Source organism: Macaca thibetana, chromosome 3, assembly GCF_024542745.1.
Source record: "Macaca thibetana thibetana isolate TM-01 chromosome 3, ASM2454274v1, whole genome shotgun sequence".
NCBI lineage: Eukaryota > Metazoa > Chordata > Mammalia > Primates > Cercopithecidae > Macaca > Macaca thibetana.
The window spans coordinates 122652880-122676160 of NC_065580.1; the positions used below are offsets into that span (position 1 = coordinate 122652880).

Genomic DNA, 23281 nt, shown 5'->3' on the forward strand with positions numbered 1-23281 from the left:
AATCTTGTGAGCTATAGGAGAAATATTCCCAAATGTATTATATTCCTAGCCTGGTTAAAATCGTTGATAAATGGTTATTTTAAAAATGTTCACATATATATATATATATATATATATAGAGAGAGAGAGAGAGAGAGAGAGAGAGAGTGAATTTCATGGCAGTTGATATGTTCAATAATAACAGTACTGGGTATAATGTATTGGATAATGCAATATGCTGGAATTACTTCCATTTTCTGAATGATAAATCCAATCTAATTAAGTCTGATTTTGAATGCTGTAGACTTCAAATGAGTTTTTAAAAATATCTTTCAACTGCTTACCAGCCCTTATTTCGTATGCCGTATTTTGAACGCTTTGTTCTTAAACAGTATCAAATATATTATCCAAAGCATTTGCAGAAAAGAAGAAACTTTTTTCTCTACAAATCGCTGTAAGCAAAGATCATTTTTCAAGCGAATGAAATCTTAGTATTTTCCAAATAATGCTTAGGGAAACATCAAAGGAAAGAACAGTAAATACCATTCCACGTGTAGACATTATGGAAAGTAAATATTTTTCACTAGATATTCATAAAGATAGCAGCTATACATGAATTTACATCAACCAGCTTAAAATCACATTATACAAAGGATCCATCACATTGGACTCATTGTAATTTCAAGGAAGCCCAGACAGATACTAATAGATCATGTTGCTGAGAATGATATATTCCCAAAAATAGTTGTAGTTAAGAAAACAAAAGGTAGATAATATAGAGAATCATTGTGTAACTTTAACATCTGTCAACTTCCTCTACTATTATTTTTATTAGGCCATGATGAAATCACTGCTCATCAAGACCACATTCTCTGTAGAAATTTAGGGGCAGGGTCATTAACAAAGTTAATGAAAACAGTCACAGGGACTCCGGATGTTCTCACTGTGGAATAATTCAGATCGAACGATGCATCACAAGACTTGTTAATTATATCAGAAACTAAAAATATGTAACTTTCAAATTACCATTGCATATTGTCTCTAAAATTTATATGTTTGAAATAGCAGAACGTTTCATTTTTAAAGGGCTTCACGAGCTTAGCACAGTGTATTTTAGGTTTGGAGCCGAAAAACCTGAGTTTTAATCTTTCCTTGCTGTTTATTACGATAATATATTAATTTGATCACAATGATAACAGTTAATATCTATTTGCCTATACTATGTGCCAGGTTCTGTTTGAATGCAATGTGTTGGGCACGCTATAGACATATTTTACTAAGGGCTGCCAACAACTCCACCTGACAATGTTATTCCCACTGCGTAGAAGAGGGGAATGAAGTTGGGAAGGCTGGGGAAGAGACAGGTCTTAAAGAAGGCAGCACATCATCTCTCAGATATTGTCTGAGGCTGCATTCGTCACCTGTAAAACTGAAATGGTGGTACCTCTCGCAAAAAATTGTTGAGAGAATAAATGAGAACGTACATGTGAGGGTGCCTTATGATAGAAGTAGGACGGTACAAATATTAACTTTTACATAATATAGACCATGTTCATAAACTCATAATGTTCAAGATAAATCTGAAAATAAAACTTAGCAGCGTTATCAATTAGTCAATGAATTGGAAGGAAGCCCAGTACAATAAAATGATGGAGAGCATTGGATTCCCCTGCATGGGGATTCTACCTCTGCTATCATGTTCTCTGAAGCACAGTAAATCTTCTAGCAGGTATGCAGTAGCTACATCAAAGAGCCAGTGAGAATTTAGAAAAAAGCTTGAACTTGGATATCTAAAACAAAAAACAAACCACATGGATTAAAGGAGAGAGAGATTCGTGATTAACTTAAACAGACAGGCTAGCCCTACAGCTTAGCAACACAAGAATGACTGTATTAATAAATAGGAAGGAAGGTATATTCATCAGAAGGGACTTGGTGCATCCTAAGGGAACAGCAAGTGCAGTCACTGAGATGAATGTGGTCATTGGAATTCGTGTTCTGGTAGGGACAACATAATATTGAATGGTGGAGCTCAAGCATTGCAATCCTAGCTCAGCTGATGCATAACACAGCAGTATTTGGTAAAATCTGCATTTGTTTTGCTTTTAAGTTTTCTGTGGTGTCACAGTGTCAAATAGTGATGAACACCTTGGGCCTTGCAATGAGATATGGTGGATGGGAATTTCAGTTCAGACTCCCACTAGTTGCCTGGCCCTTGAGTACTTAGCATACCTATTCCTCATTTGCAGACTGGGGATAATAACAGAAGTCATAGAGTCCTCATAAGTTATAACTTGGGATAATAACTGTAGTAATAGTGTCCTCATGGGGTTGTTTTTAATATTTAAGGAGAGAACTTACTTAAGGCCTAGCTAATTCCAGGATATACAGAAAAAGAGTTTCATAAGTGGGTGTCACTTTCTCACACAACAAAAAGGTACCAAGCAAGTTTTTAAAGTTTAATTAGGCTTCTTGTATGCATTCGCCTGCAGAAAGAGAATGTGATGGCATACAGATATTTACATTCCTTAATGAAAATTACTGAACTGCAAGAAAACTCAAGTATTTTTATTTCATAAATAATGTGAAAGAACTTTTAAAGTTGATTCCAGTGAAATCTGCAAAGTGAACACATTGATCATCTCCTTTTATGATTTTTTGTGACCTCTACAAATGATTTCAATGTTTAAGGCAAAACAAATATACATATTCCTGATGTTACATAATCAATCATTCAATAGATGATAAAAATAAATGTAAGTATAACAAAGTGTATTTTCATAACAGTATCGCACCTCTAACTTTATCATTTACTTAATCGGTGGGTAGAAATTCCCATGGTCTTTTCATGTAAGACAGGCCCCGTAGGTAAGTACCCGTGGTTAGACACAAGCATGGATTAGGTAATTCTGCATCTCTATTGCTGCAAACTTGCTCATAGAGTTCTTGTTTTCACAGGGCTCTTCTCTTTGTGCATCCTATTCTAACCAAGGCAGTGGCACAATTGCTACATTTGTAGAATGGAGAAATTGCCCGTGAGTTGCAATTCAGAAAACAGTTGCTCTACAAACTTGTTTAAAATTTCAACCTGAAGACATATAGCTACCTGGATTAGCAACATAGCCCGCAAGACCAATAGTGTAATAAAATTTTTACATATCTTTTTCCCCTTACTAAAACTCTTTGTATTTTTAGCTAATGGCTTTTTAGAATTCCTTCAGAAGGGATAGCTGACTGGTTCTGGTGTGTGCTTGTGAGAGAGAGAGAGGTGGGTCTTGTGTTATCTACCATTACTATTTCAAAACACAATTTTGGGTCTCTATAATCCACCATACGGGATGAAATACCTTATGAAATACGTTTCACATTTCTGGATTCATTTCCTTGTTTTTCAAATGAGAGGTTAGGAGACAAGAATTAAGATAATTTTATCAAATAATCTTAGTATTCTCTGACTTATTACAAATAAATGAAGATTTGGCTACACCTCCCAAATAGACTGCCAGTTATATGATTGCATATCCATAATCTATTTAGCCTGTCTACAAATAGTATCACTCATTTAGCCTGCTCACTTGGGAACAATCATTAAAATTAGTGAGGAAAACCACAGTGTTTCACTTTAATTGCACATCCTCTTCATCATAAAGAAAGCATGTCAAGGAAATATCTGCATTGTACAGAAATGCTCTACCAGAGATAGTTATGTTTGGCATAAATATTTTAATTAGATTTTCACCTTCACTTTTCCTATGGCATATGCTTTAATACTAGTAGCTTTGGAACATTTTCACTGGGAGAAATACTGTAAAAAGTTTGTATTTGTACTAAATCTCTTCTCTAAAACTGTTACTCTTGGTAGGAAAAGATATTATTTAGAGCTAATAATTAATTTTATTTTCTGACAAGAGTTTGATTCATTAATATCAATAATGAAGATAGGGTGAAGAAAACAAATGCATAATTCTACAAGTCTTCATTTTCTTGTTCTCAGCATCAGGTTTCTGTCAAATGTCAGTTAATTTTTTTCGAAGTAACTGTTGGTGATTGGGTAGTGAATTTCCAAATTAACCACAAATAGTTTGTAATAGTTCAAAATTCTGAATCCAAGTACTCTTTCATGTCATAAGACTAGTATATTACCTAAAGGGAGATTCTCTCCTTAATAGCTTTAGAAGCTAATTTAGAAAATAATAATCTCAAATAAATAAATACATATAGATAAGCAGACATTTATATACACACACATCTGTACACATATATACAGAAGGGGCCTTATTTATAATGGTTCAACTTATACCTTTTCCTCTTTATGATGGTGCAACCATTGTGATTTTGCTGTACTTCAAATTCTAAATTTTGATCTTTTCCTTGGCCAGTGAATTTACACAATCAATTCAACACTTGATTATAAAATAGGCATTCTGTTAGATGGTTTTGTCAACTATAGGCTAATGTAAGTGTTCTGAGCAACTTTAAGGTAGGCTAGGCTAAGCTATGATGTTTGGTAGGTTAGGAGTATTATATGCATTTTTGACTTAGGATATTTTCAACTTACAATGGAGTTGATCAGGACATAAATTTGTTATAAGTTGAGGAACATCGGTATACACATATACGTAAATATAGTAGAGAGATAAATGGATAGATCGAGATACAGGTATATTGATATACAGGTTGAGCATCACAAACCTAAAAATCAAAATTCTGAAATGCTGTCATGAGGATTTCCTCATACTTGTTCAAGGAAATGCTCTTTGTTGCATTTCAGGTTTCAGATGTTCAGATTTGGGATGCTCAACCAGTAAGTATAATGTAAATATTCCAAAATCTGAAAAATAAAAATAAAAATTTTGAAACACTCTGGTGCTAAGCATTTCAGATAAGGGATACCCAATCTGTAGCACTTAAGCAGAGAGCTGATACAGGTTTCAACTTTTTAAAATTTGTTTATTGAATTTCACTGAATGAACATACTATAATTTATATACCCATTCGACAATTGATGGATGTTTGAACTGTTTCCAGTTCAGGGCTATAAAAAATAAAGATTCTATGAACATGTCTTTTGGTGGACAGAAACCTCATTACATACCAAGAAGTTGAGTTGCAAGGTGATAGGGTATACTTATGTTTAGCTATACTGGGTACTGCAAGATAGTTTCCAACAGTAATCTTCCATCAACAGTGTAAGAGAGTACAAGTAGCTCTATATCCACACTGGCACTTGCTATGGTAAGTGTTTTTACTTTTAGTTATTCTAGTTGGTGGGTCGTGGTATTTAATGGTGTTTAATTTGCATTTCTCTAAGAACTAGTGACAGTGAGCCTATTTGCGTTTATTTAACATTTTGAAATTCACTTTGTGAAGTGTCTATTTGAAGTTGTTTCCTGTTTTTGTTTTTTTTTAAATTTGGTTATGTGTATCTAAAAAACCACTTGTAAGATTTCTTTGTGTAGCCTAGCTGTGAGTTATTTTGTCAGGTATGCATTATGAATATCTTCTTTCAGCCTATGGCTTAGAGATTTGCTTGTGTTCTTTCTCATTTCATGAACAAATGTCTGATTTTTAATTCAGTGCAATTCATAGCTTTTACAATTTTGTATTCTGTTAAAAATCATAGCCTCTCCGAATTCTTGGAAGCATTTTCCTATCTTTTTTTTCAAGCTTGATTGTTTCGGGTATGTGATTGATATCAAATTATTTATTTGCATGCTTAAAATTAAGGTAGTTGTTTTCCTCTCATATAGGTATTCAGTTGACCCAGCACTATTTATTGAAAAGGCTATCCTTCTCTCACTGAAATGCAGCAAGGTCGTTGTCTTAAATCAGGTCATCAAACATTTGTAAGTTTATTTCTGAATTACTTATTCTATTCCTTTGACCTCTTCTTTTTTTCTTTCTTTCTTTTTTTTTTTTGCATCAATATCAAAAAACTACTTAAGCTTTACAGTAAGTGGTGATATATGGGAGATAAGGTATTTAGGCTTTTTCTCTTCTTTGGTATTGCTTTACCTACTGTAGGTCATTGCATTTTCATATATATTTGAGAATCAGGTCATCAGTTTACAAAAATATACCTGCTGAGATTTTCTGGGAGTTGTACTGAATCAATAGATCAGTTTGAGTATAAATTGCAGTTTAGTACTGAGTTTTTGTTCTGTGAACATACATGCATTCCTTCATTTATTTAGGTTTTTTATTTCTCTAACTGAGATTTTTATAGTTTTATAGTTTTCAGTGTAGAGGTATTATAAATTCTCAATTAGATTTATTCCTAAGTAGCTGCATTTTTATACTACAGTAAATAGTGTTTTAAAATATAATATTTTCGGCCGGGCGCGGTGGCTCAAGCCTGTAATCCCAGCACTTTGGGAGGCCGAGATGGGCGGATCACGAGGTCAGGAGATCGAGAGACGATCCCGGCTAACACGGTGAAACCCCGTCTCTACTAAAAAATACAAAAAACTAGCCGGGCGAGGTGGCGGGCGCCTGTAGTCCCAGCTACTCGGGAGGCTGAGGCAGGAGAATGGCGTAAACCCGGGAGGCGGAGCTTGCAGTGATCTGAGATCCGGCCACTGCACTCCAGCCTGGGTGACAGAGCAAGACTCCGTCTCAAAAAAAAAAAAAATAAAAAAAAAAATAAAATAAAATAAAATATAATATTTTCAGTTGTTTGCTGCTAACATATAGGAATACAATTTATTTTAGTACATTGAATCTGAATTCAGCAAACTTGCAAAATCGCTTACTATGGGTACTAGTTTGTAGTTTGGTGCATTGTTTTTGATTTTCTACATACACAGTATTATCATCTGTGAAAAATATCTGCATTATTTACACTCCAATTTTATACTGTTTTCTCTCCTTACTGAATCGGCTAGAACCTCCAAGACAATGTATAGACATAGATGATAGTGGACATCTTTTCTTATTCAGGGGGAACATATCCACTACTTTGCTATTTGGTATAATTTTATCTCTAGAAACTTTTGTGTAAATGACATTTATCATATTTAGAAAGTGTTCTTGTATTCATAGCTTGTGGAGAGTTTTAAAACTGTTTACTTGAGAAATGTTATTGTATCATATTGTTCTGCACATATTGAGTCAAATCTATTTGTTTTTCTTTTTCCTTTTTTTTTTTGAGATAGAGTCTCGCTCTGTGGCCCAGGCTGGAGTGCAATAGCACGATCTTGGTTCACTGCAACCTCTGCCTCCCAGGTTCAAGTGATTCTCCTGCCTCAGCCACCCGAGAAGCTGGAACTACGAGTGCCTGCCATCACGCCTGGTTAATTTTTTGTATTTTTAATAGAGACGGGGTTTCACCGTCTTAGCCAGGATGTACTCGATCTCCTAACCTTGTGATCCACCTGCCTCTCCCTCCCAAAGTGCTGGAATTACAGATGTGAGCCACCTTGCCCGGCCTGTTTTTCTTTTGGTCATAGTTTTTATATATATTGCAACAATTTTGTAATCTTGCATTTCTGGGGTAAAACCCTAAACTATCATAATACATTTTACTTTTTGTATATTTCTTGATTCAATATATAGCTTTTTAGATTTTTTTCCATCTAAATTATAAGAGATACTAGTCCATAACTTTCCTGTATTATGATGTTCTTGTCAGGTTTTATAATTAATATGTCCTTATAAATGAACTGGGAATTTTTTTAATCATTTCTTTATTATTATTACTTTTATTTTTAATTGACACATAATATTTGTGCTTATTTCTGGGCTTGCTTTAGTATTTCTATTCTATGGCAGAATTTACATAAGATTTTCCTTATTTTTTTCTTATATGTTTGTGAAAATTCACCAAAGAAGCCACTAGGACTGGATTTTTTTTCTGAGAATATTTTTCTATTACTGATTCAATTTCTTTAAAATTTTCTAATTCATCACATATCAATTTTAGAAAATTGTGTTTTTCAAGAAATTTTTTAGGTTTATCTGAAATTTGCATACAGTTGTATCTTATTGTCTTTTTAACATCTTTAGTATTTGCAGTGATTTTCTAATCCTTACTGATACTGCTAATTTGAATGTTTTCTCTTACTCCCTTTGGAGTTGCTAGGGGATTTTCAATTTGATTCAGCTTTCAAAGAAAAAACCTATTTTATTGTTAAACTATTGTCCATTATCTCTTTTCCATTTATTTTATTTTGTTGTTTTTGATTTATTACTCGAGTTCCTATTTTTATTTGTTTCTATGTTCTTAGAGTTCAATTTGCTGTTCCTTTATTAACTTCTTTAGATGGAATCTAAATTATTGACTTTTATCTTCTTTCATTTAACACATGCCCTTAAAACAATTATTTATTTCTTTAAGGCTGCCTAAATGAATTTCATGAAGTTTGATATGTCTTATTTTCATTTTTATTCAGCTGAGATATCATCTATCAACTGTGACGCTCTAACTGACATAAGGGTTATTGAGAAGTGTAGGTATTATTATCATTTTGTGTTTTCTGAGACAACGTCCCACTCTGTTACACAGGCTGGAGTGTAGTGGTGTGATCACAGCTCACTGCAGCCTCAACCTCCCAGGTTCACGCAATCCTCCTGCCTCAGTCTCCTGGGTAGCTGGGACTACAGGCATCCACCAACAAGCCTGGTTAATTTTTAATTATTTGTAGAGATAAGATCTCACTATGTTGCACAAGCTGGTCTTGAACTCCTGGATGCAAGAAATCATCTTGTTTTGGCCTCCCAAAGTTCTGAGATTACAGGCATGAGCCACTGCATCCAGCCAAGGAGTATATATATAATTTTGCATAGGGTTAGAAAATTTTGATTTCTATTTTTGGACATTAATTTCCAAAGAGGTCAGAAATATACACTTCATGATTTTAAAGGTTTTAAATTAACTAAAGCTTGCTTTCCTGCCCAGAACATAACATCATTAAATTTTTCATGTGCTCTGAAAAAAGTGTGTATTTATTCTGGAAGTACTATTTTTCCTATTTATTTTTTTAGCAATAAAGTCAAGTTGTTAAAGCACGTTAAGGCATGTTGCTCAAAATCATTCAAATGTGCTACATTCTTACAATTTTTTTCTTCTCATTTTGTCAGTTGTTATGGTAGCAAATGTGTTTATTTCTTCTTTGAGTATGTGATATTTGATTTGTATGTTCAAATTATGTTATGGTTTTAGACATACGAAAGTTTAGGATTAGCACATCTTTCTCTTATTAAATTGACAATTAATCATTGTGAAATATCTCTCTTCAATTATGGTAATGAGTCGCCCTAAAGTCTACTTTGGGAGAGAATGTTTATGGCATATGTCTTTACCTTCTCTTCCTTTTCAACATATATGACTGATTCCTTGTATTTGGAGTGGGTTTTATATGCAAATTGACAGTTACAAATTTGTAAAATTCTAGTATGACAATCTTGGTCTTTAACTCCCAGATTTATTTGTGTTTAATGCAATTAGTAATGTAGTTGTGTATAAATCTACCATCTGGCTCTTTTAACAGTATAATATCTATTATTATTGCTTATATTATTACTTAAATCTTCACAAATATTTTTGACAATTCCTTATACATACCACCCTATGTATAAAACAACCTATTTCTGTATTTTAACCTACATACAAATTCATGATGACTGTTTTGTATGCAAAATTTAGAGCTAAAAGTAGCATCATTAATTATTGCTGCAATTTTCTCTTGAAATCATACTTAAAACACCACATATCTACTTCAGCTGATTGATAGAATTACAATGTATGCAGTTACAAGAGCATTTTCACTCCAAGCGCCATATAAAATGCTCTACTGTACTGGCGGTGAAAGGTACATTTGGTCTCTACTGCTTCCAAAGAATGCACTTCATTTGTCCTAGTGGCAGCTGGCCTGAAATACTGAAAGCAGAGGCAAGTAGGCTGAACACATATAGAGCTTCAGAAACTCTAAGGAAAAACTTAATGGAAAAAAAAATGTGTACTTCCTTTATAGACTTTTCAACTTAAGATATATGCAAAGGATGATTAGTTCTGAAATGTAACAGGGAACAGTAGTGAAGTCCCAGACACATCTGTTATGAACTCCTATCAAGTGTGAGCCAAAAAAAAAAAAAAAAAAGATTTCTGTTCTGTGGAAAATTTTACTGGGGCTTAAAGTATAGCAATTCATATAGGTACAAAGTTCTATAGAAGTCCACCTAATCTTATCTTTTTTTTTTCACCATGGAACAAAATTAATTGACTTTCTCAATAATTTTCTATATGTATGTCATTTTTAATTGTTTCCCCCATAATCCCTGTATGGCAAAAATTGGAAATAAATGAATACGTCTTTGTTTTTTAAACTTTTTCTCAAGATTTACACAAATAATTTTAAAAACATTATCCAAATCCCAGTATCAAGAGAGAAACACTGTGAATGACTTGGGCATTAACAGTGCCTATATACACACACACACAAACACATTTATGGCTCTCTCTTTCTCTCTCTATATATATGTATAAATATAGTTATGACTAGCTATTATTTATTAAACAATATGAGCTATGATTTATATTAACCCAGAATTTATGAGTTATCACATTTATTCCTTAAAATATTTATAATTATAAAGTAGAAGTTATTTTCAACTCTACTTGATAGAAGAAAAAAAAGACAAAAGGAATTTTAATAACTTGTCTCAGTCATACAGGGATTAAAGAACTGGAATTTGAACAAAGCAAGAAACCATATAAAAAAATGTTAAATCTCCTCACTGTCCTCTGTCTCTTTCTCTCCATCCATTTAAATAGATCACTCTGTTTATATATTTTCATAACTATTTTGTCTCATTTCTTGTTTTATCTGGTTAAAGCCTCTGTATATTTGTGCTTAAAATATGTTCATATCTATGGTAATATTCTTTGTAATCGTCTGTTATATCTTTCATCAATGTTTCATTTTTTACCTGACACTGTTATTTTGTTTTTACTATTTGAATCTGCTTTAAGAGTAAGTAACTAATTTGACCTATTCTCAGATTAGCCCTCTGACACTTGTTGTCATGAGCAATATGTTTGGTGTTACTTTTCCGATCTTATATTATGCAGTTTTTATTTCATTGTTTGAAAATTTCCTCATGTTTTCATTTTTACATTAATGATCTGGGAGTTATAGTTAGCAAAGTTAACAATTATCTTTTAGAAAACATAATTTACTCTGTTTGGCCATGGTCTGTATTAAGAATATTTCTTCCAGACTATGTGTAAGCTGATCCATGATTTAGTTATGATTTATGAATGAATTGTGAATTATCTATTTTCTGTCTATCTGTTGATCTACCTACCTGCCTGTCCTCTACCTCCCTTTTCCTGTGGTCCTCTGGTCGCCCAGTCCCTCCACACTGCAGCCACCATGCTGTGTGTGCTGTCTACCCATCTGACTCCTTGAGCTGCTCTCCCCTGCTCTCTCTTGCTGCAGTCACAATATGTAAGGAAGAAAGAGTGTATGTACTTTTATCAGTCATTTAAATACATTGAATCTTTCATGTTATGAACTACTGGCAAAATAAGTTCAACATAATATTAGCTGGAGAATATTCAAAGTAGAAAAAATAAGCTGTGTGATAGAGGTCATGCTACAGAGAGACTGGGAAATCTATTAGAAAATAAAAACTCTGAGAAATAGAATTCTGCATGGTTAGTGAGATTATACAAGAAAGTACTTCTGAGATAGAGAAAACAAGTTATAATTATTAAATAAGAGGTATCATGCATTTAATTGCCACAAAGGAATTGCTAAAAGTGTTTTGTTTGTAGAGGGGAGGAAAGCTTCCCAGAGGAGCTGGCATCTGAATTGGATTTGGAAAGATGAGTCCGCTTTCTCTAGGGACTTGGTCTGATGGTTTAACCACTTTGAATACACCAGGTGCTAACCTAATTTAGATAAGTTTCTGACTAGGCCTATATCAATTTAGCAATTTATGTAATTCTTAACAAAACAGATCATCAAATTTTAAACCAGATGGGTGAATTGTCCAAATGGATGCTTAACCTTCCAAAATATCAGGTCATTGTCAGTTGATTGCATGTTATAATATCCTATTTTTGGCATCATAAAAATCACACCAGGTTGACATTTCCTTCGCTGCATTGCCCCAATTACCTTTTGTGAAGAAGTTTATGCTTCTTTATGAGGTTGTTTATGTTTTATCAAGCTCTGCCCACTGTGACTTTCCCTTCACTCCCTTTCATTTTCCAAGAGGAGCTTAAACCATCTGGCTCTGAGAGAGGGTGCATTGCGTTACTGTCCCAGTGAGTGCTTCTGACTAATAAAGAGTCATCTACAAGACATTTTAAAAGCTTGTATTTAGCATCACAAATGCACATATACGTGAATTTCTGTTCTTTACACCAACATTTTGCAAGTACCTGGCTTGTTGAAACATGCCATTGGGAAAAACAATCTGTTTTGCTAATACTTTAAGCTCTTTAGAGGGTAACTTCTGTGCTTTCTATGCATGGTTTACTTTATATCTTATCATAGGGGAAGCAAAGAAAAAATCTGTTCCTGTGTGTCGTTATAAACACAGTCGTAGAAGAACTGACAGTTGACCTATTTTCTAGTAACTAAAAAGCACACACACACGAAAGCTATCTTAGAACAAATTGAGATGGATGCTTTCTTAAGTATCAATGAAAAAAAGTCATTAAAATTAAAATATTTCTTTCAATAAATGACGATTATCTTTTCCTTGGAATTTTCCCTTTGTTTTTGTTACTGGGTAATTTCATAACTATAGTTTAGTTTTTCTATTCTAATTTCCTATCTATTTTTTTCTGAATGGAAATGTCAGAAGGCCATGTTGCAATGAATAATTACTCTTGATTGCACAGGAGAGAGTACCATTAACTGTTCATCTATGTTGGAAAATCTCACAGTAAATGTTTATATAAAGCACTGCCCATATCTATTAAATGAGATACTTTGTCTTACTTGGTAAAGAAGAAAGTTGTTCTTAATGTATAATCGTTTTCAATTACTGTATTAATGAAAGGAAAAAATAATAATAGGTAACCTTAAATTTTTCATATCTTTCTTATTTCAAGGATTTCAAGTGCAGAATCAAAGACATATAACCATAATAAAATGTAAAATCACAAGCCCTCAGAATGAGAAGGGATACCAAGGAAAATGCCTTCCCTCTCTCCACCTCTCTGAATGCAGAGCACTGAAGCTTCTGTGCATCTGGTGAGCACATGGTCCAGAACTGCAAGTTTCAGGAGCCCTGATTAACTTCCCATAGAGGCTGGCTGTGTTAGACTTTCACTAAGGCCAAGAGATTTATTTTGTTCTATCCTATTTCATTACTGTAAAAATCTGGAGAGTTGCTTATTATTATGAACTCCTGTTTGAAGATAGGGAAATGAGGAAAATGAAGACCTAGGGTACTTTTTTAAAAGTGATACTATAAATAAGAAATAAAATGTGAAGTTGTGTGGTTGCCTGGAGTTCTTCTGCTTCTCTCACCCATGTCAACACGTATAAATAAATAAACTCCTAAGCACACTCATATTCTAGGTATTAATACTGTTTCACCAATTATACAAAGCAAGCTCAACATAGCCATTTTTCTTGGTCCATAATTTTTTCAGTGATAAATTTTTGTCAGTGATGAAAGGCTCAGCTGGAAAATTCTTGCTTAGGATCTCTCACATAATTGTAGTCAGATATTGACTGGGGCTACAGTAATCTGAAAGCTCAACTGGGCTGAACCACAATGGCTTGTTGATCTGGTATCCAAACGATGCTGCCTGGCAGGCTGGAGCTCAGCCAGGAGTGTGCGTGAAACAGAAGAGGTTTCTTATGGACTCGCAACCACAGCAGCAATGTCAGAGTTGCTGGACTTGCTTCATGTGAACCGGATCCTTCCAGAGAAAACATTCCCAGAGTTGCAGGAAGAAGATATAGGATATTTTATCAGTTATCCTCATAATCACAGAGCACCACTTCTGTCACTCTCAATTAATCAAAGGAGTCGCACACCTACCCAGAGTCAAGGAGATGGGACATGGATTGCATATCCTAATGAAAGATTGTTCAAAATTCACTTTTATGTTGCCACAGTATAGAATAGTATATTGACTTCATTAGCATCAATACTTTGTCATCAATATTTACAAGGGCCTGTTACTCTCTAAGGAAAGTTGAAGTTATATTATTCTTTTCTGTTCTCTAAGTTTATGTACAAATTTAACCTATTCTTCAGGATTATCTACATTACTAGGAAAATCAGACTTGCATGATATATCTATAACTGTATCTATATGTATCATGTTAAACGGATGACAAACCCCTTGGAGCAGCCTCCATATTACTGATCATACGCCAAAGGGCCTGTCACTAGCAAGGCAAATGGTAACAAGGCATTAACGTACGTGGGCTTCACATGGCATTCATGTGGTCTTTCCTTTGGAGTACTTCATACTAGATCATGGATCACAGTAAAGTTCTTCATTTTTCCTATTACATGAAATATCTATACCTTTCAAATGCAGCTTTATTTTGATGGAATTAGAAAAGTGTTGTGATTTGACTTTTGCCTTCATCAATTGTTTGGCCACAATATGGAAATAATAGCTTGATATATACATATCTGTGATTTATGTCAGTCCTATTATTTGTCCCTATTTTTGGAAAATAAATAATACTTTATGTAAGCTAAAACTAATAGTAAGTGCTATCAGAGAGACTCAAATTCATCCTTACTCACTTTTGGGCTCGAAAAAATTCTGTCAAAAAGCATAAATCAGAATTTTATTTATAAAAAAATTGACTTTTAATAAAATGAATGTATAAACTTTTTTCTATATCAAATCCTATGGGAAAGCATGTGCATAAAAGCAGCAGTCAGCTGTCTCCTTCCCTCTGTGTTCCATCACACAGCGGCAAGTCCCTCAGCTCCTTTTTGATTCTTCTGATAGTTGCTTCCACAGCTCTCTATTTACTTCATTCAAACCCTTTCCACAAGAAGTAATATTTATGTTACTTCATCTTTTGTGAGATTTCTTTAAGCAGTGCATGTGATCCTCTATTTCTAGGCCATCATTTTCCACAATGTGTGTCTGAATTCCCATCTTTCAGAGGGCTACTGGTGTACCCACCGTGTCTTCCATCTCCCACGTTAACTTCCCTTGCCAGGCTGTGACGATACCTTTTTTCCTTGCACTATAAACAAGCCTGGACTCATGTACATTTTAGAGACCATGTTGGCCAGGTCCAATTCTGGACCGTGTGGGGTACTGGGATTACTTTTAATATCTATGAGTCCGAATCATGGATCTTGACCCATCCTGAGAGGAAGGACCCTGCCACAGGAGACAAATAAAATTTTCTCTCTTTATTTCTATTAATCATTGTTCAAGGCATCATATTGTACCATGATGTGTTTTATAATTCTTTTGTATTAGTTTCTTGCTGCTATAACAATTTCCTGGCTAAAAGCTACTAAGGTAGTCAATAATTAGAGAAAATTAAAGTCACAGCATAGTTCCTTTCTAATCCCATCAAAATAAAGCAGTTCTTGAAAGGCATTAATGTTTCATGCAGGAGGAAAAATGAAGAACATTACTCTTATCCCTAACATAGTATGAAGTACTTCAAAGGAAAAAACACATGAACTCCATGTGAAGCCCATGTAAGTTAGTGTCCTTTTACCATTTGCCCTGCTAGTGACAGGCCCTTTGACCTGTAATCTGAAGGCTGCTTCAGTTTGACATCAGTTTAACATAATAGATACAGATATGGATACATCAAGCAAATTTAATTTACCTAGTGATGTACATCATCTTGAAAAATAGGCTATATTTGCATATAAACTTACAAAACTGATAAAAATGCAGGACAAATTTAATATTTTACAGTTCTGGGGGGTCAGATGGCAGACATTGGTCTCACTGGGCTGAAACCAAGGTGTTGGTAGAGCTGTGCTTCTTCCTGGAGGCTCTCAGGGACAATTTTTTTTTTCTTGCATCTACCAACTTCCACAAGCTGCCACACTGGCTGGCTGGTGGCCCATTTTTCCACCCACAAAATCAGCAATACTGGTTCAGTATCTCCCACACCTCATCTCTCTGGCATTGCTCCTGTCCTCATATCTCCCATTCTGTTTTGCTTGCCTTCCTCTCCCACTTTTAAAGCCCTTGTTTCACGTTGGGTCCACCCAGAAAATCTAAGCTAGGATACTCTTCTTGGTAAGGTTAGCTGATTAGCAATCTCAAGTCTCATTTGCTATGTAGCATAAAGTATTCACAGGTTATGGGGATCTGGACAGAAATCTGAGGGCATGGCAGGGGTTGTCAGAGGAGGGGGGCATTATTCTACTGACCACACCTTTGTTTTTGCAAAAATTTCTGATTTTTTTTCTTTCTTTGTTGTTAGAATTTAGTCTGTCAAACCCATTTATTGTTTCTCATGACTCTTGGCTCTCAAAATATAAGTATTCTAATAATTAGAAATGCCCTGTAATTAGAACTGTAGGAATACGGATGCAAAAGTAACTCAAACTCAAACTTTGATTGAGTTGGATAAAATAATTACAAGAATTTTATCAAAGCTTGTGATTCCGTGATTCTAAGAAGAGTTATATACTGAAATATAAACCCATAGCATGTTTCCACTTCTCAACAAATTGTCCTTTGAAGGGTGGAGGGTGGGTCATATAATTTTGAATTTGGGAGAGACTAAAATGTATTCAGACTGTTCAGTCTTTGATAACTTTTCTCCTCTGGGGTTGAACATAGGTTATTAGATTAATTTCTATTCTGTACACTCATGAGTCTTCAAATGACACTGAATTTGACCCAGTTTAATCACAGCTTTTTGGCACACCTTTGAAAAAATAATATTGAGGATGGAATATTGTTTGAGTATTTGAGCATAGTATTTTTCTCACCTAGCTAATCTTATTTAATTGACTTGTCTCCTTTTCAGAACTGTAAGGCTTAGTATAGTATAACATACTTAAAGAATATTTCAAAATTACTTGCAAATTGTCCACTTATGACCATTGCTTCAGAAATTGGTTAATTAAAGAAAAATCACAAAGCAGAGTAGCAAGATGTGACAAGTCATACTTTTCTCTCTAAAAGTGGAAAATAAGAGTTAGTCCAGAGCCACAAAGAAATCATTCTACTGCTCATCTAGGTTACCTAACCTCATCTCCTGTTGGGAAACCAAATGTGAGTTCAATTTTGAGAAGGATTTCAGATGGACACTTTCCTACATGGACTGGGGATTCCATTGAAATTGTCGTAAAAAAAATAAGAGAAAAATAAAATGGATCCCAAATGGTGAACAGGAATATGGGTAGAAGTGTGAGTCCACGTGCCTCCCTGTGAATCTACTTCCAGGACTTCAACAGCTAAAGTTTAACCTTTATCTTTCAGCTTGCTTGAAGCAAGAAATGTTATATTTTTTTTCACTGTTCCCAAATGCTCCCAGAAAAGATTGTGGCATCCTTTGTTTTTGTCCTAAAATGCTGATGTGCTGCCGCAGAATATTCCTCCAACAACAAAGTTACTTTTTGTGCAGAGTGCTAAGTGATGGGTGCACGATGCAGACATACTGTGCACACACAGCTGCATACACACAGCACAGGTCTTTCGAAGGGAGAGAAAGACAAAATTATGATTTGGATTCTGTATCTCCTTTTGTCATTCTTCTCCAATTTTGAGTCTTGTAGCTTATGTGCTAAGTTCCTTTTTGTTAAATATATTTTTTCCTACCCCAATGTATGTTCACGTTTATTTTCTCTCTACAGCTTACTGCAAAGTCAACTACAGTGAAGATGGAATTATCTTGTCAGAAATTGTAACATTAAATTACTCTAGGGGAGCATGCAGGTGCAAAACATGTTGTTTTTCAATGCAAATTCTGGGATTCTAATCCAAACACGACCTCCTTGCATATCTATCCCACAGACTAAAAATAAGACTGATATATTTAAGATTGTGTGTGTGTGTATGTGCGTTTAAATTCAACTCAGTTAAAGGCATGCTTCCAGATAAGAATAGAAATGTCTATAATTTTGAATGTCCTAGATCTGGATGATTTGCACTCTAACCCTTCCCCAGAGTATATTTAATGTCAGTAAAAATATATGTTTTCTAAAATCAGAATATGAGACAACCAATTATGTTTAACAATAAAAAATCTGATAATGTACAGTTGGTTATTTTCTTGGAATACCACGATTTCATTTTTAGAGTTTCTCTGAGAGATAAAAGTTCTTATGCTTCTAAAACCTTTAAAAATATATATATATATATTTTATACTCATTGTTATAAATCTCATTTTATTAAAAATATTGTGATATCTGACAAAGGACTCTACCTACTTACCTTTATCTATGACATAAGGATATTCAATATGAATTATATAAAACCTGCCCTTAGAAACTCAAGATTTAGAAAAATTTTAGCATTATATCTATTTGGGTATAACTCCACATTGTAGAACAATATAGATACTTGATTGAGTTGGCAAGTATTCAATCCTGGTATAAACTGCAATGTCTCTTGCTAGGAGCAAAGATTTTAACCTGAAGTTAAATGAGGAAACTTGAGGTAAGGATTTTAGTTCCCCTCATGGGATATTTTCATATTTTTCCTAAAGGCACAGTGAAGGTAAAACGAGAGAGAAAAGTAGTTGACTTTTCACAAGTCTAAATGATGAGTAGCAAAAGGAAAGTAGAATTTAGGAAAGTGAATCCCATAGAAGTACATTTTTAAATGGGGAATGTGTATTTGCGTATCTGTGTATCTGGCTTTGGGAAAGGGATAAACTATTTAATTGTAAGAGGGGGAAAGAAATATTACATTGAGGCCAGGCACGGTGGCTTATGCCTGTAATCTAAGCACTTTGGGAGGCCAAGGATGGCAGAACACCTGAGATCATGAGCTTGAGACCAGCCTGGCCAAAATGGTGAAACCTTGTCTCCAGTAAAAAATACAAAAAATTATTCCGGCGTGGTGGAGGGCACCTGTAATCCCAGCTACTCTGGAGGCTGAAGCAGAAGAATTGCTTGAACCCGAAAAGAGGAGGCTGCGGTGAGCCGAGATCGTGCCACTGTACTCCAACCTGGGTGACAGAGCCAGACTTCGTCTCAAACAGTAACAAAAATAAAAACAGAAATATTACATTGAATCTCTCCTAAACTCCCAGGGCATGAGAGTTTAATCAGAAAAACAAATAAATTAAAAACAATTCACAACTGTGATACAAAAATTATTTGCAACAAAAATAAAGCTCAATATATTTTGCTATCTCACAATTAAAAACAGTTTTGTTCACTGGAGAAACCTCAGAGGCGGTGCATGTGCGGGCGAGAAGATGGCGGCGGCGGGGGAAGCAGCGGGACCAGGCGGAGGAGCGACGAGTCCCATTGAAACGCGCAGCCACGGCCCTCCACAGCCCGCAGTATATTTGTGGAGATTTTAGCCCTGATGAATTCAGTCAGTTCTTTGTGACTCCTCGATCTTCAGTTGAGCTTCCTCCCTACAGTGGAACAGTTCTGTGTGGCACACAGGCTGTGGATAAATTACTTGATGGACAAGAATATCAGAGAATTGAGTTTGGTGTCAATGAAGTCATTGAATCCAGTGACACGTTGCCGAGAACCCCTAGCTACAGTATTTCCAGCACACTGAACCCTCAGGCCCCTGAATTTATTCTCGATTGTACAACTTCCAAAACAACCCCTGATGGTATCACTAAAGAAGCAAACTATGGCTCCATCGACTGCCAGTACCCAGGCTCTGCCCTCGCTTTGGATGGAAGTTCTAATGTGGAGGCGGAAGTTTTGGAAAATGATGGTGTCTCAGGTGGTCTCGGACAAAGGGAGCGTAAAAAGAAGAAAAGGTGGCCACCTGGATATTACAGCTATTTGAAAGATGGTGGTGATGATAGTATTTCCACAAAAGCCCTGGTCAATGGCCATGCCAGTTTGGCAGTCCCCAACAGTGTCAGTGCAGAGGATGCAGAATTTATGGGTGACATGCCCCCGTCCGTTACTCCCAGGACTTGTAACAGCCCCCAGAACTCCACGGATTCTGTCAGTGACACTGTGCCTGACAATCCTTTCCCCGGAGCACTCGGCAGTGACACCAGGACTGCAGGGTAGCCGGAGGGGGTCCCCAGGGCTAATTTTGGCCAGTCCTGCTTCTCTGCAGAGGCTGGCAGAGACCCCCTGTCAAGGACAGTTTGGGCTCAGCCCTGCATTGGTACCGATACTACTGAAAACCTCGGAGTTGCTAATGGCCAAATACTTGAATCCTCGGGTGAGGGCACAGCTACCAACGGGGTGGAGTTGCACACCACGGAAAGCATAGACTTGGACCCAACCAAACCCGAGAGTGCATCACCTCCGGCTGACGGCACGGGCTCTGCATCAGGCACCCTTCCTGTCACCCAGCCCAAGTCCTGGGCCAGTCTCTTTCATGATTCTAAGCCCTCGTCCTCCTCGCCGGTGGCCTATGTGGAAACTAAGTATTCCCCTCCCGCCGTATCTCTCCTGGTTTCTGTAAAGCAGGTTGAAGTCAAAGAAGGGCTTGTTCCAGTTTCAGAGGATCCTGTAGCCATAAAGATTGCAGAGTGACTGGAGAATGCAACCCTAATCCATAAACCAGTGTCGTTGCAACCCCGCGAGCTGATCAGTAAAGGGAACTGGTGCTACATTAATGCTACACTGAAGGCACTGGTTGCTTGCCCACCGATGTACCACCTGGTGAAGTTCATTCCTCTGTATTCCAAAGTGCAAAGGCCTTGTACGTCAACACCCATGATAGACAGCTTTGTTCGGCTAATGAATGAGTTTACTAATATGCCATACCTCCAAAACCCCGACAAGCTCTTGAAGATAAAATCGTAAGGGGCATTCACCCTGGAGCTGCCTTTGAGCCCACATATATTTACAGACTCCTGACAGTTAACAAGTCAAGCCTGCCTGAAAAGGGTCGACAAGACGATGCTGAGGAATACTTAGGCTTCATCCTAAATGGACTTCATGAGGAAATGTTGAACCTAAAGAAGCTTCTCCTACCAAATAATGAAAAACTTACGATTTCCAATGGCCCCCAAAACCACTCCATTAACGAAGAAGAGCAGGAAGAACAAGGTGAAGAAAGCGAGGATGAATGGGAGCAAGCGGACCCCCGGAACAAGGCTTCCGTCACCCGCCAGGCGGAGTTTGTTCAGACTCCAATCACCGGCATTTTTGGTCTGTGGTTTACCAGCAGAGTTCAAAAGAATCTGCCACTTTGCAGCCATTTTTCACATTGCAGTAGGATATCCAGTGTAACAAGATACGCACACCCCAGGATGCACTGGAGAGCTTGGTGGCAAGAGAATCTGTCCAAGGTTATACCACAAAAACCAAACAAGAGGTTGAGATAAGTCGAAGAGTGACTCTGGAAAAACTCCCTCCTCTCCTTGTGCTACACCTGAAACGATTCGTTTATGAGAAGACTGGTGGGTGCCAGAAGCTTATCAAAAATATTGAATATCCTGTGGACTTGGAAATTAGTAAAGAACTGCTTTCTCCACGGGTTAAAAATAAGAATTTTAAATGCCACAGAACCTATTGGCTCGTTGCAGTGGTCTACCATCACGGCAACAGTGCGACGGGCGGCCAATCCACTACAGACCCCTTCCAGATCGGTCTGAAAGGCTGGCTGCGCATTGATGACCAGACAGTCAAGGTGATCAACCAGTACCAGGTGATGAAACCAACTGCTGAACGCACAGCCTACCTGCTGTATTACCGCCGAGTGGACCTGGTGTAAACCCTCTGTGCGCTGTGTGTGCGCCCAGTGCCCGCTTCGTAGGACACCACCTCACACTCACTTCCCGCCTCTCTTCAGTGGCTCTTAAGAGAGAAACTCTTCCTCCCTTTGCAAGAATGGGCTAGAATGAAAAGGAGATGCCTTGAGGTTCGTGCACAACATAGTTTCTGTTGACTCTAACTTCCAAATCAGAATCTTTTGGTTGAAACAGACTGTCTGTCGCTTGATTTTAGAAAATCCATAAAAACCCATATTTCTGAAATAATGCTGATTCCTTAGATAAGAAAGTGGATTTGATCCCCAGTCTCATTGCTTAGTAGAATAAATCCTGCACCAGCAACAACACTTGTAAATTTGTGAAAATGAATTTTCTCTTTCCTTAAAAAAGAAATTTTTTAATCCATCACACTTTTCTTCCCTACCCTTTAGTTTTTGTTAAATGATAAAAATGAGCCAGTTATCAAAGAAGAACTAGTTCTTACTTCAAAAGAAAAATAAACATAAAAAATAAGTTGCTGGTTCCTAACAGGAAAAATTTTAATAATTGTGTGGAAACTGCTTACATACACATTGCAGATCAAATATTTGGAGTTAAAATGTTAGTCTACATAGATGGTTGATTGTAACTTTATTGTCATTAAAAGATTTCAAATCGCACTCATGCTTCTGTGTACACATAACGAAAACTGGGCAAATAATGAAGATCTCTCCTTCAATCTGCTCTGTTTAATTCTGCTGTCTGCTCTTCTCTAATGCTGTATCCCTAATTGCACACAGTTTAGTGATATCTAGGAGTATAAAGTTGTCGCCCATCAATAAAAATCACAAAGTTGGTTAAAATTAAAAAAAAAAGAGAAAGAAAAGAAAGAACCTCAGAGACAGTGAAACAAAGGAATTAAGAGGTATGAGGAGAAAATAAGAGTAAGGTGACACCAGAGGAGTGATAAGCAAGAGATCACGTTGCTGGTATGCATGCTGTGGTTCGTTCAAAGAGAATATTTTCATGGACCTACTTCATGTTTAGATTTTAGGTTTGTATGAGTTCACTACATCAAAAAATTTAAATTAAAAAAAAAAAAAAACAAAGCAAACCAACCATATTTCAATAACAAGAGTGTGGTATGCAAAAGGAATTTTTACTATTCCCATGTTGTGTCCCTGAAGCTATTAATACAAGATGGAAATACAAGGAAATAAACTAAACCAATAAGGTTAAGTTATAATTCTGTTAATGTTAATGAGGCTGTAAAGTGAACAATAAATATGAGAATAAAAAAGTTAGAAGGTAGCACAAAGAAATAAAGATATGAAAAAAATGAAGGAAATACAAGAGAAATGGGGAACAGAATGAGAAGCTCTGACATATGTTTAATGGGAAGTCTGGAAATTAAGTAGAGAGAGACGAAATTCAAAGAGAAAAACAGGGTACATTTTTTCAGACTTGATGAATGGCATGTTCATCAAGTTGAGGAAATACACCAAATGCCTAAACTGGATAAATA

At 36.1% G+C, this 23281-nt stretch overlaps 2 protein-coding genes across 9 annotated transcripts in view; one reads left to right on the plus strand and one right to left on the minus strand.

The window, feature by feature from the left end:
* LOC126951481 (calmodulin-1-like) overlaps window positions 1–23281 on the minus strand; it is a 1062071-nt gene that overhangs the window by 574473 nt on the left and 464317 nt on the right. The window contains exon 1 of one of the 8 annotated variants that reach the window (XM_050785622.1): window positions 20027–20032. The exons of the other annotated variants lie outside the window; for them this stretch is intronic. The gene's annotated coding sequence lies outside the window, so the exon portion shown is untranslated. Of the gene's footprint in view, window positions 1–20026; window positions 20033–23281 lie in introns of those variants that run through there. 8 annotated transcript variants of the gene reach the window in all.
* On the plus strand, window positions 13826–21779 carry LOC126950890 (ubiquitin carboxyl-terminal hydrolase 10-like). Its single transcript, XM_050784836.1, is given in 5 exon segments — window positions 13826–14062; window positions 16929–16932; window positions 19281–20822; window positions 20825–21214; window positions 21217–21779. Coding segments are annotated over 5 exon segments (2736 nt in total).